Below are 17,863 nucleotides of genomic sequence, written 5' to 3' on the forward strand. Positions count from 1 at the left end.
AGCTGAAGCATAATATAGGATTCTGATTTTTAATCCACTCTATTTGTTCCTCCCATACCCATTCATATTCAAATGTTATTATTGTGTATTTCCCTCTTCTATTCCCCCCTGAGCTGTTTGTACTTTTCTCTCTCCTTTCACCCTGCACCTCCTCCTTACCAGTGTGTTCTGACCACCACCTCCCCCAATCTACCCTCCTTTTTATCAGCCTACCCTTTTTTCTTTTCCCTTTCCCCTCCTATATCCACTTTTCCTTTTATTCACCACTTCCTTTTCTTTCCCCTTTCTTCGCCTATAGGGCAAGATTAATTTCTATACTCAACTGAGTGTCTATGTTATTCCTATGGAGCCAAAATGTGATATGAGCAAGGTTCAGATAATGCTCACCTCATTCCCTTTCCCCTCCACTCTATTAGGTCTTTTGTGCCTTTTAATTTGGATGTAATTTCTACCCCATTCTTCTTCCCCCATCCTCTTCCCCCAGTATAATCCATTTTTTCACCTCTTAGTTTTCACGTCCTCACTTGTAATCAACTTATACCTGCATACTTTGTCTGTGAATACCTTTAAGAGAAATACAAGCGTTCACAAGAGTTACAAGGATTATCTTCCTATGGAGGGATGTAAATAGTTAAATCTCAGTGAATGACATGATTTTTTTTCTTTGAATAACATGGTTTTTTTTCCCTTTCTTGTTTATCTTTTTATGGTTCTCTTTAGTCTTTTATTTGAAGATTGAATTTTCTTTTCAGTTCTGGTCTTTTCTTCAGGAAAGTTTTCAAGTCCCCTATAGCACTAAATGTCCATTTTCCCCTTGAGCAATTACACTCATTTTTGCTGTAGTATTGATTCTTGGTTGTATCCAAGCTCCTTTGCCTTCCAGATTATTATATTCTAAGTCCTATGATCCTTTAATATAGTCACTGCTAAATCCTGTTGTAATCCTGACTGTTTTCTTGATATTTGAATTGTGGATTGTTTCAATTACTATTTTACCCTCTGGTCCTTGATAATTTCTCACAAAATGACTTTTTAGGATCATGGCTTTCAGGTAGTCCAATAATTCTTCAATTATTTCTCCTAGGGGCAGCTAAGTGGTGCAGTGGATAGAGTACGAGCCCTGGAGTTAGGAGGACCTGAGTTCAAATTTGACCTTAGATAAGTAATAATTACCTGGCTATGTGACCTTGGGCAAGTCACTTAATTTCACTGCCTTGTAAAAATAAAAAAAAATTGTTTCTCCTGGATCTGTGTTTCAGGTCAGTTGTTTTCACAATGAAATTACAATTTTTCTGATTATATTGTCTTCTATTTTTTTCATTTTTTGTTTGGCTGATTCTTGATGTCCAATAGACATTGCTCAATTTTAATTTTTAAGAAATTATTTTCTTAAGGGTAAAAACATCAATTGTACAGAAATATTCATAAAAGTGGTGGCAAAGAATTGGAAATTAAGTAAATGTCCTTCAATTGGGAATGGCTTACCAAAAACTGTGGTTTATGTACGTCATGGAACACTATTGTTCTATTAGAAACCAGGAGGGATGGGAATTCAGGGAAACCTGGAGGGATTTGCATGAACTGATGCTGAGTAAGATGAGCAGAACCAGAAAAACATTGTACACCCTATCAGCAACATGGGGGTGATGATCAACCCTGATAGACTTTATCATTCCATCAGTGTAACAATCAGGGTCAATTTTGAGTTATCTGCAATGTAGAATACCATCTGCATCCAGAGAAAGAACTGTGGAGTTTGAACAAAGACCAAAGACTATTACCCTCAATTAAGAAAAAAAAATTATCTTATTATGTAATTTTGATATCTCTTATACTTTATTTTTCCTCCTTAAGGATATGATTTCTTTGTCATCACATTCAATTTGGATCAACTGTATATCATGGAAACAATGTACCGACTGGCAAATTGCCTTTTATAGGGGTGGAGAGGAGGGAAGCAAGATTGGGGAAAAATTGTAAAACTCAAAATAAATAAAATCTTTGGGGAAAAAAGAAATGATTTTATTCAGTTAGCTTTTGTGCCTCCTTTTCTATCTGGTCAATTCTACTTTTTAAGAAGTTGCTTTTCTTTAGTAGATTTTTTTCCTATTTGGCCAATTATATTTTTCTAAAGGATTGTTTTCTTCAATTTTTATCCATTTTCAAAGCTGTTTACTCTCTTGCACCTCTTATTTTTTTTTAAGATTTTTACAAGGCAATGGGGTTAAGTGGCTGTGACAAAGCCACACAGCTAGGTAATTATTAAGTGTCTGAGGCCAGATTTGAACTCAGGTACTCCTGGGCCGATCCTCTATCCACTGTGCCACCTAGCCACCCTCTTGTTTCTTTTCTCAATTTTTCTCCTACCTCTCTTATTAGATTTTCAAAATCTAATAAATAAATCCAAGAAGGCTTTTTAGGTTGGAGACCAATTCATATTTCCCTTTGAGGTTTTTACATGCAGGCATTTTGACATTGTGGTTCTCTTCTGAGTTTGTATTTGGAGCTTCTCTGTCACCATAGTAGCCTTCTATGGTTACAACTCTTTTCTATTTTTTGTTCATTCTTTTTTTTAAAGGTAATTTCTGCTCCTGGGGCACAGAAGGCACTCTCCCAAATTTCTTATACTGGGGGACCATGGACCAGGTGGTTACTGGCTTTCTATTCCACAGTCTAAGATACTGGCAGTTTGCCCTTGCATTGTGACCTAGGTTACAGACCTTTCCTTAAATCCTAAGTTCTGTTGGGTTGGAAAATTGGTGTTTCACTCTATCTTTTTGTGGATTGTGCTACTCTAGAATTCTTTGGAGGCTTGATTTACCATTGTTTCCAAGACAACTTTCTGACTTCTTTCTGCCATCTTGGCTTCATCTCCTGGCAGAAGTCCACATTTGTACCCTTTAACACAGACATTTCATTGCTAAGCACATGCTTAGATGGCAAAAGGACAATGACAAGAAGAAAAGTTTTATATTCATCAAAATATTTATAGGAGCAAAAGAAGTAGAAGCAAAACAGATACTAATCATTTAGGGAATGTGATGCAAGTGCATGTAATAAAATATTATTACTGTTTAAGAAACAAAGAAAATGGGGCAGCTAGGTGGCACAGTGGATTAAGCACCAGCCCTGGAGTCAGGAGTACCTGGGTTCAAATCCGATCTCAGACACTTAATAATTACCTAGCTGTGTGGCCTTGGGCAAGCCACTTAACCCCATTTGCCTTGCAAAAACCTTAAAAAAAATGAAACAAAGAAAATAATGACTATGATACATAACTATACAAACCAATGAAGGTGAAGTAAGCAAAACCAGGAAAACTCAATATGCAATGACTACAACCAAGTAAATAACAAAATAATTAAAACTGATTGCAGTGGAATTATGGTCATGTTTTAAGTTTTCTCATTTATGTGAACTTTCATTCTTCCCCTCCCAGATTGATTTTTTCTTTAATAAATAAAATTAGCCAATTTTTGTCTCATGTCTCATCTAGTCTTAATCACTGAATGGGTGATGCCTCAGTCAAACTAAGACCTGGTAAAGACATTAGCTTAAAAAGGCCAGTCTCCCACAAAATCTGGGGCCATCTCCAGTTTTCCCTATCTAATCTTGCCCCTGGACCCAGATGGCTCTGGAGGAGAAAGTAAGGCTGGTGACTTTGCACAGTACTTCCTCATTCAAATCCAATTTACTTGCAAGTCGTGGACTGATGTCATGGATTTTTTCAAGAACAAAGGATAAATAATAACAACTTTATCATCCTATCAATGTATTAACTCCCCCTTATATATTTTATTGCTAGCTATTACAGATCAAAAAGCATCTTCTTTCTTAACAACTCATACTTGCAAAGTTTTCTACATATTGCATTTCAACAGTCCTGAGAGATTGATATTATTATCCCGATTTTAATGGAAAAAGAACCTGAAGAAAGCAAATATTAAATGACCTGCCTCCCATATACTTTTAGGTTAATCAAGCACCCAAGATTCAGATTTTCTGAAACCCAAGTCCAGCATGATATCTGTCACCTAGGTGCCTAAACAGAAAACTATTGTCTTGTCATTAAGTACCTACCAGTCTTATCATTCCACCCAGTCAAATAATTTAATAAACATTAAGCCCCAGCTACATACCAGGCATTGTGCTGAGATATGAAAACACAAACAAAAAATATTTTGTGCTACCTCAAGGAACTTAGATTACATATGAAGGGAAACTTTATTCATGGTTCAGCGTGAAGCAAGAAGATGATGAAAGGGCAGCTAGGTGGCGTAGTGGATAAAGCACCGGCCCTGGAGTCAGGAGTACCTGGGTTCAAATCTGGTCTCAGACACTTAATAATTACCTGGCTGTGTGGCCTTGGGCAAGCCACTTAACCCCAATGCCTTGGAAAAAAAAAAAAAAAGAATGGCTACTCTGGCCAGTATGACCAGAAAGGATAATGATCATTGCTGCAAGGGTTGTGGGAAATCTGGGACACTATTACACTGTTGGTGGTGCTGTGAACTCATCCAGCCTTTCTGGAGAGAAATTTGTTGCCCAAAGGGCAACAAAAATGTGCATACCCTTTGATCCAGCAATACCACTACTGTACTTATACCCTGAAGAGATGATGAAAAAGGGTAAAAATATCAGTTGCACAAAAATATTCATAGCAGCCCTGTTTGTGGTGGCAAAGAATTGCAAATAAAGTAAATGTCCTTCAATTGGGGAATGGCTTAGCAAACTGTGGTATATGTATGTCATGGAACACTATTGTTCTATCAGAAACCAGGAGGGACGGGATTTCAGGGAAGCCTGGAGGGATTTGCATGAATTGATGCCGAGTGAGATGAGCAGAACCAGAAAAGCACTGTACACCCTAACAGCAACATGGAGGTGATGATCAACCTTGATGGACTTGCTCATTCCAAAAGTGCAACAATCAGGGACAATTTGGGGCTGTCTACAATGGAGAATACCATCTGTATCCAGATAAAGAACCATGGAGTTTGAACAAAGTTCAAGGACTATTTATTCCCTTTAATTTAGAAAAAAAAACAGATCTTGTTATCTCTTATACTTTTTGTTTCTTCCTTAAGGATATGATTTCTCTCTCATCACACTCAATTTGGATCAATGTACAACATGGAAACAAAGTAAAGACCGACAAATTGCTTTCTGGAGGGGGCGGAGTAAGATTGGGGGGAAATTGTAAAACTCAAATAAAATCTTAAAAAAAAAAAGAATAAAAAGAATGGCTAGTCTACCTGGAAGCCATAAACAACAAGCCTAGAAATCATATTTCAAAGAGTTATAAAGGAAAACTGTCCAGTTCTCTTAAAATCAAAGGGCAAAGTAGAAAAGGAAAGAACCCACTATTTATCTCCTGAAATTCTGAAAATGAAAATTCTCAAGAATTTTACAGCCAATACTATCCCATATACTTTATTTTTCTTCCTTAAGGATATGATTTCTCTCTCATCACATTCAATTTGGATCAATGTATACCATGGAAACAATGTATAGACTGGCAAATTGCCTTCGGGGGGGGGAGCAAGATTGGGGAAAAATTGTAAAATTGTAAATAAAAACTTTAAAAAAATAATTTAAAAAAGTACTTTCTTGATGCAAAATGGAAACATCTAAAATAAAATAAGGAGAAAAACATCAACTAACTGTAGGCATTTTTCTTTTTAACAAAAATTAAATTAATTAAAAAACAAAAAAGAATTTTACAGCCAAAACCCCAAATTCCTAGGTCAGGGAGAAAATAATATAAGAAGTCAGAATGAAAGAATTCCAATACCCAAGATTTAGCATTCATCCCTATAAACAAATAAGGAGCTTGAAACATGAAACTCTTAAAGCCAAAGAAAGCAGAATTATAATCAAGATCAAGCTACCCAGCAAAATAAAGTATAATCCTACAGAGAGAGAAAAATGAACCTTTAAACTAATTTGGATATAAACAAACAGGAAAGAAGAGAAGCATAAAACAGTAAACATGGTAAATAACTCAAAAGGGGAATAAGATTAAACTATTTAGGCTCTTAAATAGGGTATAACATATTTACCCATAATTTCTAAAAACTTTATCAGTACCAGGTGTCTTAGAGGGAGTCTAATCAGAGAGAGCATTGTTTGAATGACCTCAAAGGAAAAATGGAAGCATTAAGAAGAGGAATGAATTGGGGAAGAAGAGAATAATGAGTTAAATTATCTCCCATAAATGGGAAGTACAAGTTAATACCGTGGTGTGAATAATAGTGGGGAGATAGAGAACAGGCAATAGTTGAATCTTACATTCATCTAAATTGGATTCAAGGTAAGAATAGACATACAGAAATTGTTGGATACAGAAATCTTTCTTATCCAACTGTAAGAAGGAAAAGGGGTCAGGGGAAAAGAGGAGCAGGAGAATAAGAGGAAAGATAATAATGGAAGGTAACAGTCAGAAATAAAACAAATTCTTAAAAAGAGGAAAGGGTGAAAAAGAGAAGGATAAGTATAATAGACTAAGATGGAGGGAAATACACGTGAGACAAAAATCCACTTAAAAAAATACACTCCTCTTAGCAAAAAAGTTTATCTTCCTTTTCTCAAAAAAAAAAAGGCATACTTCAAGTCTCATTAAGGTAGTAAAGAGCAAGGAGCTGCCCAGAATTGACAGTCAAGCAAGATTATATGGCCTAACACCATCCCCTCCTCCTCTCTATCATTCCTCTCCATCCACTCATTGGTTAGTCTTCAGAGTTATTCTACTTGTGAAAATCTACCCCAGCAACAAAGAAACGAATGAAAGGTTTTCATAAAATATTACCTCACCATCTAGATAGTGTGAATAACCTTCAGGATTATAACTATCTTGTAGAAGTAATGCAACTTGTTTTGGAATGCAAGGAACAATCTACTATCTTCAGATTTGGTGCTTATCATCAAACAAGAGGAAGTTTTTGAGTTTCTTTGGAATGCAAGGTTTTTCTCATGGGAAAGTGTCTACTCTCCTTTTAATAGTCAGTAAAAGTCTTATCAAAAGTTAGGAGAGAGTAAGCCACCTGTGTGGCATACAAGAGGCTTTCTTCTAGAAATAGTTTAAGAACAATAGTTTGTTCTTTCTTTAATATTTCTTAACCCTGAGAAGACTTCACTAGGAATTTTAACTTTCAGAAGGTTTTATTGGGAATATTCCACTTATACACAATTAACAATCATAATTATGAAAGCAAATGAGAAAGATCTCAGTCATAAAATGTTAGAGGGATCACAAAATATGTAAGAAACCATAATCCAAAAATTGTTCAAGAAACAGACTTGAAATAGAAACACATAGTTAAAATAAGGGGCCTGAGTTAAATCATGATCTTACACAATGCAAAATCAAAAAATCAATATAATTAAAAAAGAAAATATACAGGGAAAACAGTTATTAACAGACACCATGGACAATGAATTAATACTGAATCAATGCTGAACAAACATGAACCAAATGGTATAGGATCTAAATTCTTAAAGGTAAAGCTAAATAAGTTATAGAAGAAAATAAACAGAAAAGTAATATTAATGGGGGGGGGGTCTCCTCAGATATACATAAATCTAGACATAAGATAAACAAGATGTTAGTGAGATGAAGAGAGTTTTAGAAAAGTCAAATATGATGGACCTCTAGTGACTACCAAATGGGAATAGAAGAGTATTCTTGTATAACATCTTCACAGAAACTGATCATATAGTAAAGCATAAAAAACTCATGAGCAAATGCAGAAAAGCATAGATATTAAATGTATATTTTTCTGAACACAATGCAACAAAAATTATCAACAATAAAGGGCCTTTGAAGGAGGCCTACTTCAAGGAATAAAACAAATATTTCATAACATAATTTAATAAAAAAGATAATTGCACAAGAAAACTGTAAATCTATTATGTACAACTTGTTATTACTTTTCAATATATAATAAAGCTATGTACTTATCTTCTTTTTCCTTTTTGTTCCCCTCCCTCCCCCCATCCTATATAACCAAATAGGTACATATAGATAAAACTATTCCATACATATTTCTATTTATTAGTTCATTCTCTGTATGTAGCTCCCCTTTAAGCATTTTAGTCAATCTCTTAAGTGTAAAATGACATCAAGGTTATTTTACTTTGCTTTTTTCTAATCAATAATGCTTTAGAGCATCTCTTCATATGACCATAAATTGTTTTGATTTCTTCACTGGAAAACTGCCTGCTAATATCCTTTGACCATTTATCAATTAGGGAATAACTCATATTCTTATAAATTTGACAAAGAAAGAATAGTTGAGAAAGAACAAATACATAAATTGGGTATACAACTAAAAATAATAGGAAAACAGTTCTCTTTTGCATTTTAAGCCCTTCATAACCTAGTCCCTTCCCTTCCCTACCTTCGTAAATCTTACTCCTCTCAATACATATAGGGAGTCACTGAATCTGAGGGGATAACATGATTTGATTTTCTTTTAGGAAAATCACTTTAGTAATGGAGAACACTAGCAAGCAGATTACAGCAACATGTCAAAAAGATCATATACCATGACCAGGCTGAATTTATATCTGAAATGTAGCATTGGTTCAACATTAAAAAAAAACTATAAGCAAATTTACAAATAAATTGATTTTTTCAGATTATGTAATAAAGTTTTTGACATAATAAGAACACATTCCTATTAAAACACTAGAAATACAAGAATAAATGAAGCTTTGTTTAAAATGAAAAGTAGTAGCTATCTAAAATCAAGAGCAAGCACTATCCAATAGGATGAAGGGTAACATTTCACCATTACCATTTAGTATTGTACTAGAAATTAAACTAAAATATTAAGATAAAAATGAATAAGCACAAACAATGAAGAAACAAAATTATCACTCTGTAGAATGGCATACTTAGAGAACCTTAGTGAGTCAAATAATTTAGTCAAAATAATTAACAACCATGAAAAATTAGCAGGATATAAAATAAACATACAAAAATTTGCGTTTCTATATATAAGTCAACAAAACCCTGTAGAGACAGAAAGAGAAGTCACATTTAAAATAACTTCAGACTAAATAAAATAAATGGGATTCTACCTGCCAAGACACACAAAGCAACTATTTGAACACAATTATAACACACTCTTCACACAAATAGACAGATCTAAATAATGGGAGCAATATAATTTGCTTATGTTAGCAAAACCCCCAAAATTGTCAATATGACAAATTAATTTACTTATTCATTGCTATACCAATCAAATTACCAAAGAAATAATTTATAGGACTAGGAAAAAACAAGAAAATTAATCTGAAGGAAAAAAGGTGAAGATTATCAAGTGAATCAATGGGGGAAAAAAATAGAAGGAAAGAACTAATAGATCTCAAAATAGACTACAAAGTTCTAATCATTAAAATGTTCGGAATAAACCCAAAGATATGAGCTACTGAAGCAAGAATGCACTATTTGAAAAAACTACTTGGAAAACTGGAAAGTAGTTTGGCAGAAACTAGCAAAATTTAAGACATAACAGGTAATCTCATAAGCAAATTAAATGGAGCATGAAAGAAATTATGTATCAGAACTACAGATAGGGGTTAAGTTCATGATTAAATAAGAGTTAGAAAGGAAACAAAATGTATAATTCTGACTACATAAAATTAAATATTTTTGTACAAACAAAAAAAAAATAGAAAACTAGGGAAAAAATCTTTGCCTCAAGTCTCTCTAATAAAGGTCTCATTTCTAAAATATATCTAGAACTAAAAAAAATTTACAATAAGAGCCATTTCCCAATTGATAAATGAACAAGGAATAGGAAAAGGCAGTTTTTAGAAAAAGAAATCCTAGTTAACAGTTGTCATAAAAAAATTCTGAATCCCTAATTAGAACAAAATAAAACAACAGGAAGTAGCAAACATTCATGAGATTAATTAAGATAATAAAAAGAAGGGAAATGACAAATACTCGAGATGTAGGAAAATAAGTATATTAATGAAAATAGGTATATATAGTTGGTGGAGTGAACTAGCCCAACTATTCTGAAAAACAATTTAGAATTATGCTCTGAAAATCATTAAATTGCACATATCATTTGACTTAGTGATACTACTACTAGCTCTATACCTAAAGAGACAAGAGGAAAAAGTTTCACACATACAAAAAGATCTATCTGGAATGTGACCAGGATGCATTTCAGCACAGGCCTACAAGACAGCAATAGGCCTTGGTGGTGACTGAATCTGAGGTGTTAGCTTCTAGAGCTCTCATCCCACAGAATATAAGGAGATTAAACAACTAGTCATGAGGACATTACAAGGAACCCTTGGCTGGTACTGGGAGCAAGACTCATTGCATTGCCCATACATTGTTCCAAGTCACTGTCCCAAAGCAAGGAGGAGCAGGGGCCTTGGTTAATTACCTAGACACAGAACAAAGAGCTTGTGGTAGTTCACATATGAGAACACAGGGCAGGGAAGCAGAGATCACATCTCTCCTTAGATAGCAAAGAATTGGAAATAACGATGAATGCCCATCAACTGGGGAATGACTGAACAACATATAAATGTGGAATACTATTGTGTTGTAAGAACTGATGAAAGGGATGGTCAAAAACTAGAAAAATTTTTATATGTTAATGTACAGTGAAATGAGAGGAAGAAGTAATATTTTACTCTTTGTTTACTCTGTCTCTCTTAACTTAGCACATAGTACATAGAAAGGACATAAATTCTTGTTGCCTGATTTAAAAAAAAAAAAGAGTACCCGAGTACATATCCAGATAGGTTCTCATTACTATACCTCTGCAAGTCATCTACTTGCAGAACTCATCATTCTTCTAATCAGTTAATCTATATTCTATATCCATAATAATTTCACCTTTTTTCTCCAATAATCCTTACCATCATGCTTTCTCCTCCAGCATATGCACTTTCCAAACATAAATATATCTGCTTCATAAACAAGATTATTCCATCAATTTACCCTTTTTTAATCAAAGTAATTAGTTTTTAATAACTGAGGAATTAAATAAGATATTTGCCACTAGAAAATATCCAATATCGAGTCCATATGGAAGAGGAATTCACTAGAAATAGCAAAGTCCTCCAATTCATCCTGTCAACATCATTCTAACAGGGGCAGCTAGGTGGCACAGTGAATAGAGCACCAGCCCCAGGGCCAGGAGAACCTGACTTCAAATTCAGCCTCAGACACTGTGACCTTGGGCAAATCACTTAACCCTTTTGCCCCACAAAAACCAAAAATTCAAAACAAAATAGCATTATTCTAATCACTTCATGCCTCCAAAGTACTAAAGAGACGCCTAAATGTGATCCAAATTTAATTAGGTATTTAGCCTCATTATCCAATTGGGGAAAAATAAATTTATGAAAAATATGCATTATTCAAAATATGATAAACAGTTTGATAGAAAGTACACAGAATTAGTATATCAGTACATATATCTTAGACACTGTTCAAAGATATTAACTTAGAACAAACTGGACCCAAAATTTGAATAGAAGAGGTTAGACTGAATTCAAGAAATTGAGCTTCAGTAACTTCAATAAATAAAAATAAAAAACCCATCTCTTTAACTCCAATATTGTTATGATTTTTGCTACATGGGTAATAATTAAATAATATCCATACACTGTGAGAAAACAAATCAAGGATCACCCAAAGAAAACAGAAAGATGGAAATTAAAAAAAGCTGCAGAATATTACCATCAAGGTAATGAATAAAGATCTCAAAGTTCAAAAAAGGAAGTGGGCCAGTTATATCATAATCATGAAAACAGCTAACTATCCAAGTGCCACAAAATTGCCACATTACCCATATTTTATCAAGAGAGTTATAGTCCAGAAAGCTGAATGGATCGCTGCTGGAGAACTGTGGAGAAGAGTCACAAAAGATGGAAAGGATCTCTATCATTTGAAAGAATACTCAGATTAATATTAGCATTGAAGTACTCAACTATTTCAGTAAAAAAGACGGATTCAAATATAAAATGATAGGAAAAAAACAATGAATACAGAACTGAAACACAAGATAAAGAAATGGTTAGAGAGATGCCACAGGCCTGAAAACAGTTCTATGTCTAGATTTCCAAAAGGGTAAATAGTAAAGTGAATTTCTTCAAACTGTAAACTATCAAGATTAAATTTCAATTCTAGCAAAATAGTGCAATACAGTAGCAAAGATATGATTTTCTTAAATACTTGGAAAAAGAAGTAATGATCACTTGAACCAATATGGGTCTATCAAAAAAAAAAAAGAATGATGACAGGACTATAATTCTATAATTCTATCCACAAAGGCACAGATGGTTTGTTTCCTACTATCACAACTATTTGTCTTGCAGAGTACAACAAATAGTAATTGAATTTAAATAATGCCAGCCTAATTTTATTTTTTTCCCCACAGGATTATCATAGACAATATGTACATGAACTTCAGCAAAACATTTGAAACAAGAACAAAAACCTTGAAAATTAGATTAAAAGCTATGGGTTAGATGATAATAAATGAATTTTACTGACAAGATGACTCAAACCAGATGGCTGATTAATGGAGCAATGTTAATCTGATAAGATGGTGTCTACATCATGGCCACTAACCAAAGCACTTGTCCTTACCCTAGTGACATTGTTCACCAACTTTGTTTTTTACCAGTGACTTGGATGAAGGTAAAGGGCATGCTTAGAAAATTTGTGGGGTACACAAAACTGAAAAAGATAGCTAATAGATGGAAATAGCAGGATATAGTGGAAAGAAGGCTGGATTTGAATCACAACTCTGCCACCTGACCTTAAACAAGTCACTTCAATAAGATTCAAAACCCATGGCAGAAGAATATAGAATAAAATGTAATAGAATTAAATAGAAGAGATGGCAAAGGGTAATAAGGCCTTGGCATCAACAGACTCACATTAAAATTCTGCCTGATGTGATATGATTACAGATAGTAACTTCATCTCACTGAGAGTAACTTCATCTCACTGAGATTAAGTTCCCTCATCTGTAAGACAGAAGATAATAATACAACAATTCTACCATGGAGTTGTAAAACAAAGAAATATTAATCTGAAAATCTTAACTCCAACATGTATCAGTTATTATGACTACTTTCTTAGATCTCTGGTACAGTCATTAATTTCTAATTATCATGACTCAATAATAAACAACATTATCCTAAATATATTTCCTATTAAGAACAAAACTACAAAGGTGAAGTCCTACAACAATTCAAGTACTACAAATGACTAATACTTACCATTTTCATCTCCAGATGTTTTTCCTCTATCTTCTGGTGAAACATGGACCAGCTGCAGGATAAGGGGTCTCCTGGTAACAACTCCAGTACCTCTTGGGAGTAGGTCCCTCCCTACAAGGCTTTCTAGTACTGAGCTTTTTCCACTACTCTGAAAAAAAAAAACATGGAAAAATAGCTGTGAGGTTTGTACAAAATTCTTTACAGTGCTGTAAAGATATTAACAATGCAGCATATGAAAGAATATTGAAATTACTGTAAAAGTTTTAAAGATATATTCTGTTTCTGTTCAATTATTCCTTTATTTGTTTTAAAAAGAAACTCCTGGGGCGGCTAGGTGGTGCAGTGGATAAAGCACTAGCCCTGGAGTCAGAGTACCTGGGTTCAAATCTGGTCTCAGACACTTAATAATTACCTAGCCGTGTGGCCTTGGGCAAGCTACTTAACCCCATTGCCTTGCAAAAACCTTAAAAAAAAAAAAAACTCCCAAGGGACAGCTGGGTGGCACAGTAGATAATGCACTGACCTGGAGGAGGACTTGAGTTCAAATCTGCGCTCACACATTTAATTATTATTAAATATCTAGCTGTGTGACCTTGGGCAAGTCACTTAACCCCATTGCCATAAATAAATAAATTTTTTAAAAAAAGAAAAAGAAAAAACTCCCAAACAATTTTTACAACTGGTATTTCTGACAAAGGACTCATTTCTAACACTGAGATGAGAACTGAGTCAAATTTATAAAAATAAGCCATTCCCCAATTGAAAAATGGTCAAAGGTTATAAAGAAGCAATTTACAGATGAGGAAATAAAAGTGATTTAGTCATATGAAAAATTGCTCGAAATCATTACTGATTAGAAAAATTAAATTAAAGCATCTCTGATGTACCACACCTCATACCTCTCAAATTGGCCAATGTGACCAAAAAAGGACAATGATCAATGTCGGAAGGGATGTGGGTAATCTGGGACACTAATACATTGTTGGTGGAGCTGTGAACTCATCTTACCTTTCTGGAAAGCAATTTGAAATTATGCCCAAAAGGCAACAAAAATGTGCATACCCTTTGATACAGCAATATCACTACTGGGTCTATACCCTGAAAAAAACATGGAAAAAGTGTAAAACATCACTTGTACAAAAATATTCATAGCAGCTCTGTTTGTGGTGGAAAAGAATTGGAAATTGAGTGAATATTCATTAATTGGGGAATGGCTGAACAAATTGTAGTTTATGTATGTCATGGAACACTATTGTTCTATTAGAAACCAGGAGTGATGGAAATTCAGAGAAGCCTGGAAGGATTTGCATGAACTGATGCTGAGCGAGATGAGCAGTACCAGAAGAAAATTATGTACCATAACAGCAACATGGGGTTGATGATCAAGCTTAATGGACTTGCTCATTTCATCAGTGCAATAATCAAGGGACAATTTTGGAATATCTGCGATGGAGAATACCATCTGTATCCAAAGAAAGAATTGTGGAGTTTGAACAAAGACCAAAGCTATTACCTTCAATTAAAAAAAAAAGTTATCTTATGTATTACATAATTATGCTATCTCTTATATTTTATTGTTTCCTAAGGATATGACTTTTCTCTCAACACATTCGATTTTGATCAATGTAATACAGTGAAACAATGAAAAGACTATCAGACTGCCTTCTGGGGGCAGGGAGGGAAGCAAGGTTGCCGGGGGATTGTAAAATGAAAAAAAAAATTTTAAAAACCTCCTGAATCAACAAATCTGGTCAAGAAAATACAGAAGAGATGGCTAGGTGGCAAAGGGGTAGCTAGGTGGCGAAGGGCAGGCAGCTAGGTGACAAAGTGGATAGAGCACCGGCCCTGAAGTCAGGCATACCTGAGTTCAAATCCAACCTCAGACACCTAGCTGTTGTGGCCTTGGGCAAGCCACTTAACCCCATTTGCCTTGCAAAAACCTAAAAAAAAAAATACAGAAGAAAATTCTCTCACCAAAATAAAAACTGGACAATGTAAATTTACAAGACAGGAACTAAAATAGAATAACTGGAATAATTTTATACACAAGCAACAGCAAAAATGAAAATTCATAGGAAAATGAAGAATATTACCAAAAACAATATAATTCAAACAAAATTAAGTAGAAATCTTAAATAACAATCTAAGAAAAATGAATTAAGTCAGTCATAAATCAACACTGCCAACACAAGGTGGAAGGTAAGGGAGAGAAACAGGGAGAAAGAAAATGCGGATGTGACAATAAAATGGAATTTTTTAAAAAAAGTATATATTTAGATTAAGAATAGAAATGGGGACATTCTCAGATGGTGGTGGAAAAGGTCCAAAATATATGGGCTTTCCAGATTTTCTCCACAGACAAAAAATTGCCATGTTATGAATATAAAATAGCAGAAGTAAAAGGGCAGGGTGGTGCAGTGGATAGAGCACCAGTCCTGTACCTGAGTTCAAATCTGACCTCAGACATTTAATAATTACCTAGCTGTGGGGTCTTGGGCAAGCCACTTAACCCCATTTGCCTTGCAAAAACCTAAAAACAAACAAATAAATAAATAAAAAGAAAAAAATAAAAGGGTAAAGCAATTGCCGTCCTAAAATAATTTGAGAGGCCCTCAGAAAAAAGATAGGGTCTAAGGTCTGGCCTGAAGTATAGACACCTATAGGCTGACTCCACACTGTTGGAAAGACTAGGCCTCAAAAAATTTCACCTCACTAAACTTTCACAAACTTTTTGAAAACTAGAATTGAGCAAGAGAGATTTAATGATGTTATAAGAAATAATAAAAACTAGAAAAAAATATAAGGAAATCTAGCAAAACAACTAATCTGGAGAACAGATTAAGGAAAGACAATATTAGAATTGTCAGACTGTCTGAAAGTTATGATCAAAAAAGGAATCTTGATAAAAATATTATAAGAAATGATTAACAAAAACTGCTCTTAAGTTCTAGAACAAGAGGGTAAAGTAGAAATTGAAAACAAATCTATCATTCACCACCTAAAAAGAGATCCCAAGAGGGGATATAGAAATGATATAGCCAAGGTAAAGGAAAAAAAAATTACAAGCAATAAGAAAAAGGAAAAAAAACAATTGACTGCAGGTCTTTGGAATATTACATTTCTTTTTTTATTTAAGGCAATGGGGTTGAATGATTTGCCAAAGGTCACACAACTAGGCAATCATTAAGTGTCTGAGGCTGGCTTTGAACTCAGGTTCTCCTGACTCCAGGGCCAGTGCCCTCTGGAACATTATATTTCAAAAAAAGCTGAGTATAATCCTGAATGGGAAAAAAAAAAGGATATTTGATGAACTGAAAGACTTTCAGATATTTATACCAAAAAGACCAGAACACAAAGGAAAATTCAATATAAAAGATCCAGAGAAATATAAGGGAGGGGGCGCCTAGGTGACAGTGGATAGAGCAACGGCCCTGGAGTCAGGAGTACCTGGGTTCAAATCCAGCCTCAGACTTTTTTTTTTTAGGTTTCTTTTTTTTGCAAGGCAAATGGGGTTAAGTGGCTTGCCCAAGGCCACACAGCTAGGTAATTATTAAGTGTCTGAGACTGGATTTGAATCCAGGTACTCCTGACTCCAAGGCCGGTGCTTTATCCACTACACGCCACCTAGCCGCCTCAGACTCTTAATAATAACCTAGCTGTGTGGCCTTGGGCAAGCCACTTAACCCCATTTGCCTTGCAAAAAAAAAAAAAACCCTTAAAAAAATATAAGGGAAACAGACACTAATTATAAAGCACTCATTAAGGTCAAACTGTTTACTCATTATTTATATGAAACTGTTATTAGTATTATTAAAACTGTCATTATTACATGAATGGTCTATATCTCAAAGAGATCATAAAAAAGGAGAAAGGACCTACAAATACAAAAATTTTTATAGCAGTTCTTTTTCTAGTGGCAAAGAATTGGAAATTGAGGGAATACCTATCAACTGAGGAATGGCTAAAAAAGTTATAGTATATGTTCTATTGTTCTATAAAAAATCATGAGTGGTCTGACTTCAAGAAAAGCCTGCAAAGGCTTGCATAAACTAATGTTGAGTAAAACGAACAGAACATTGTACACACTAAGAGTAACAAAGATGCAACTTCTTTCAGCAGTACAGTGACCAAGGACAATCTGGAGAGATCTTTAAGGATCTGATCCAGAGGGAAAAGACTATGTATTTTGAATGTAGAGAAAAGTATACTATGTTCACTTTTAAAACTTTTGTTTTTTTCTTTCTTTCTCATGTTCCCCCCCCCTTAGTTCTAGTTTCTTTTCCACAGCTTGATTAATTTAATTATGTTAAATGCAGCTTACAAGTACAACCTATATCAGATTGCTTGCTGCCATGGAAAGAAAAGGTGAGAAAGAAGCCGGGTGGGAAAATGTGGAACTCAAAAGTTTGCAAAAGGATCAATGTTGAAAACTATCATAGCATGTCATTGGAAAATAAGAAAAAAAATTTCAAAAGCTAAATTTCCAAACACAAACAAATAAAATAGAACTTATACAGTTATAAAATATCAGCAGTAATACAGAATGAAATTCATAAAATAGAATCAATTACAAAATGGAGTCAATATCAATTTGATT

At 34.3% G+C, this 17,863-nt stretch overlaps 1 protein-coding gene across 6 annotated transcripts in view; it reads right to left on the reverse strand.

Annotated features, from left to right (window-relative positions):
• The window catches only part of DNM1L (dynamin 1 like), a 95,351-nt gene that overhangs the window by 52,244 nt on the left and 25,244 nt on the right, over window positions 1-17,863 (reverse strand). For all 6 annotated transcript variants that reach the window (XM_074194753.1, XM_074194752.1, XM_074194749.1 and 3 more), the window contains exon 2: window positions 13,267-13,414. In XM_074194753.1, coding sequence (XP_074050854.1) covers window positions 13,267-13,414 — 148 coding nt within the window. The remainder of the gene's footprint in view (window positions 1-13,266; window positions 13,415-17,863) is intronic.

Source organism: Macrotis lagotis, chromosome 7 (genome assembly GCF_037893015.1).
Source record: "Macrotis lagotis isolate mMagLag1 chromosome 7, bilby.v1.9.chrom.fasta, whole genome shotgun sequence".
NCBI classification, from domain to species: domain Eukaryota; kingdom Metazoa; phylum Chordata; class Mammalia; order Peramelemorphia; family Peramelidae; genus Macrotis; species Macrotis lagotis.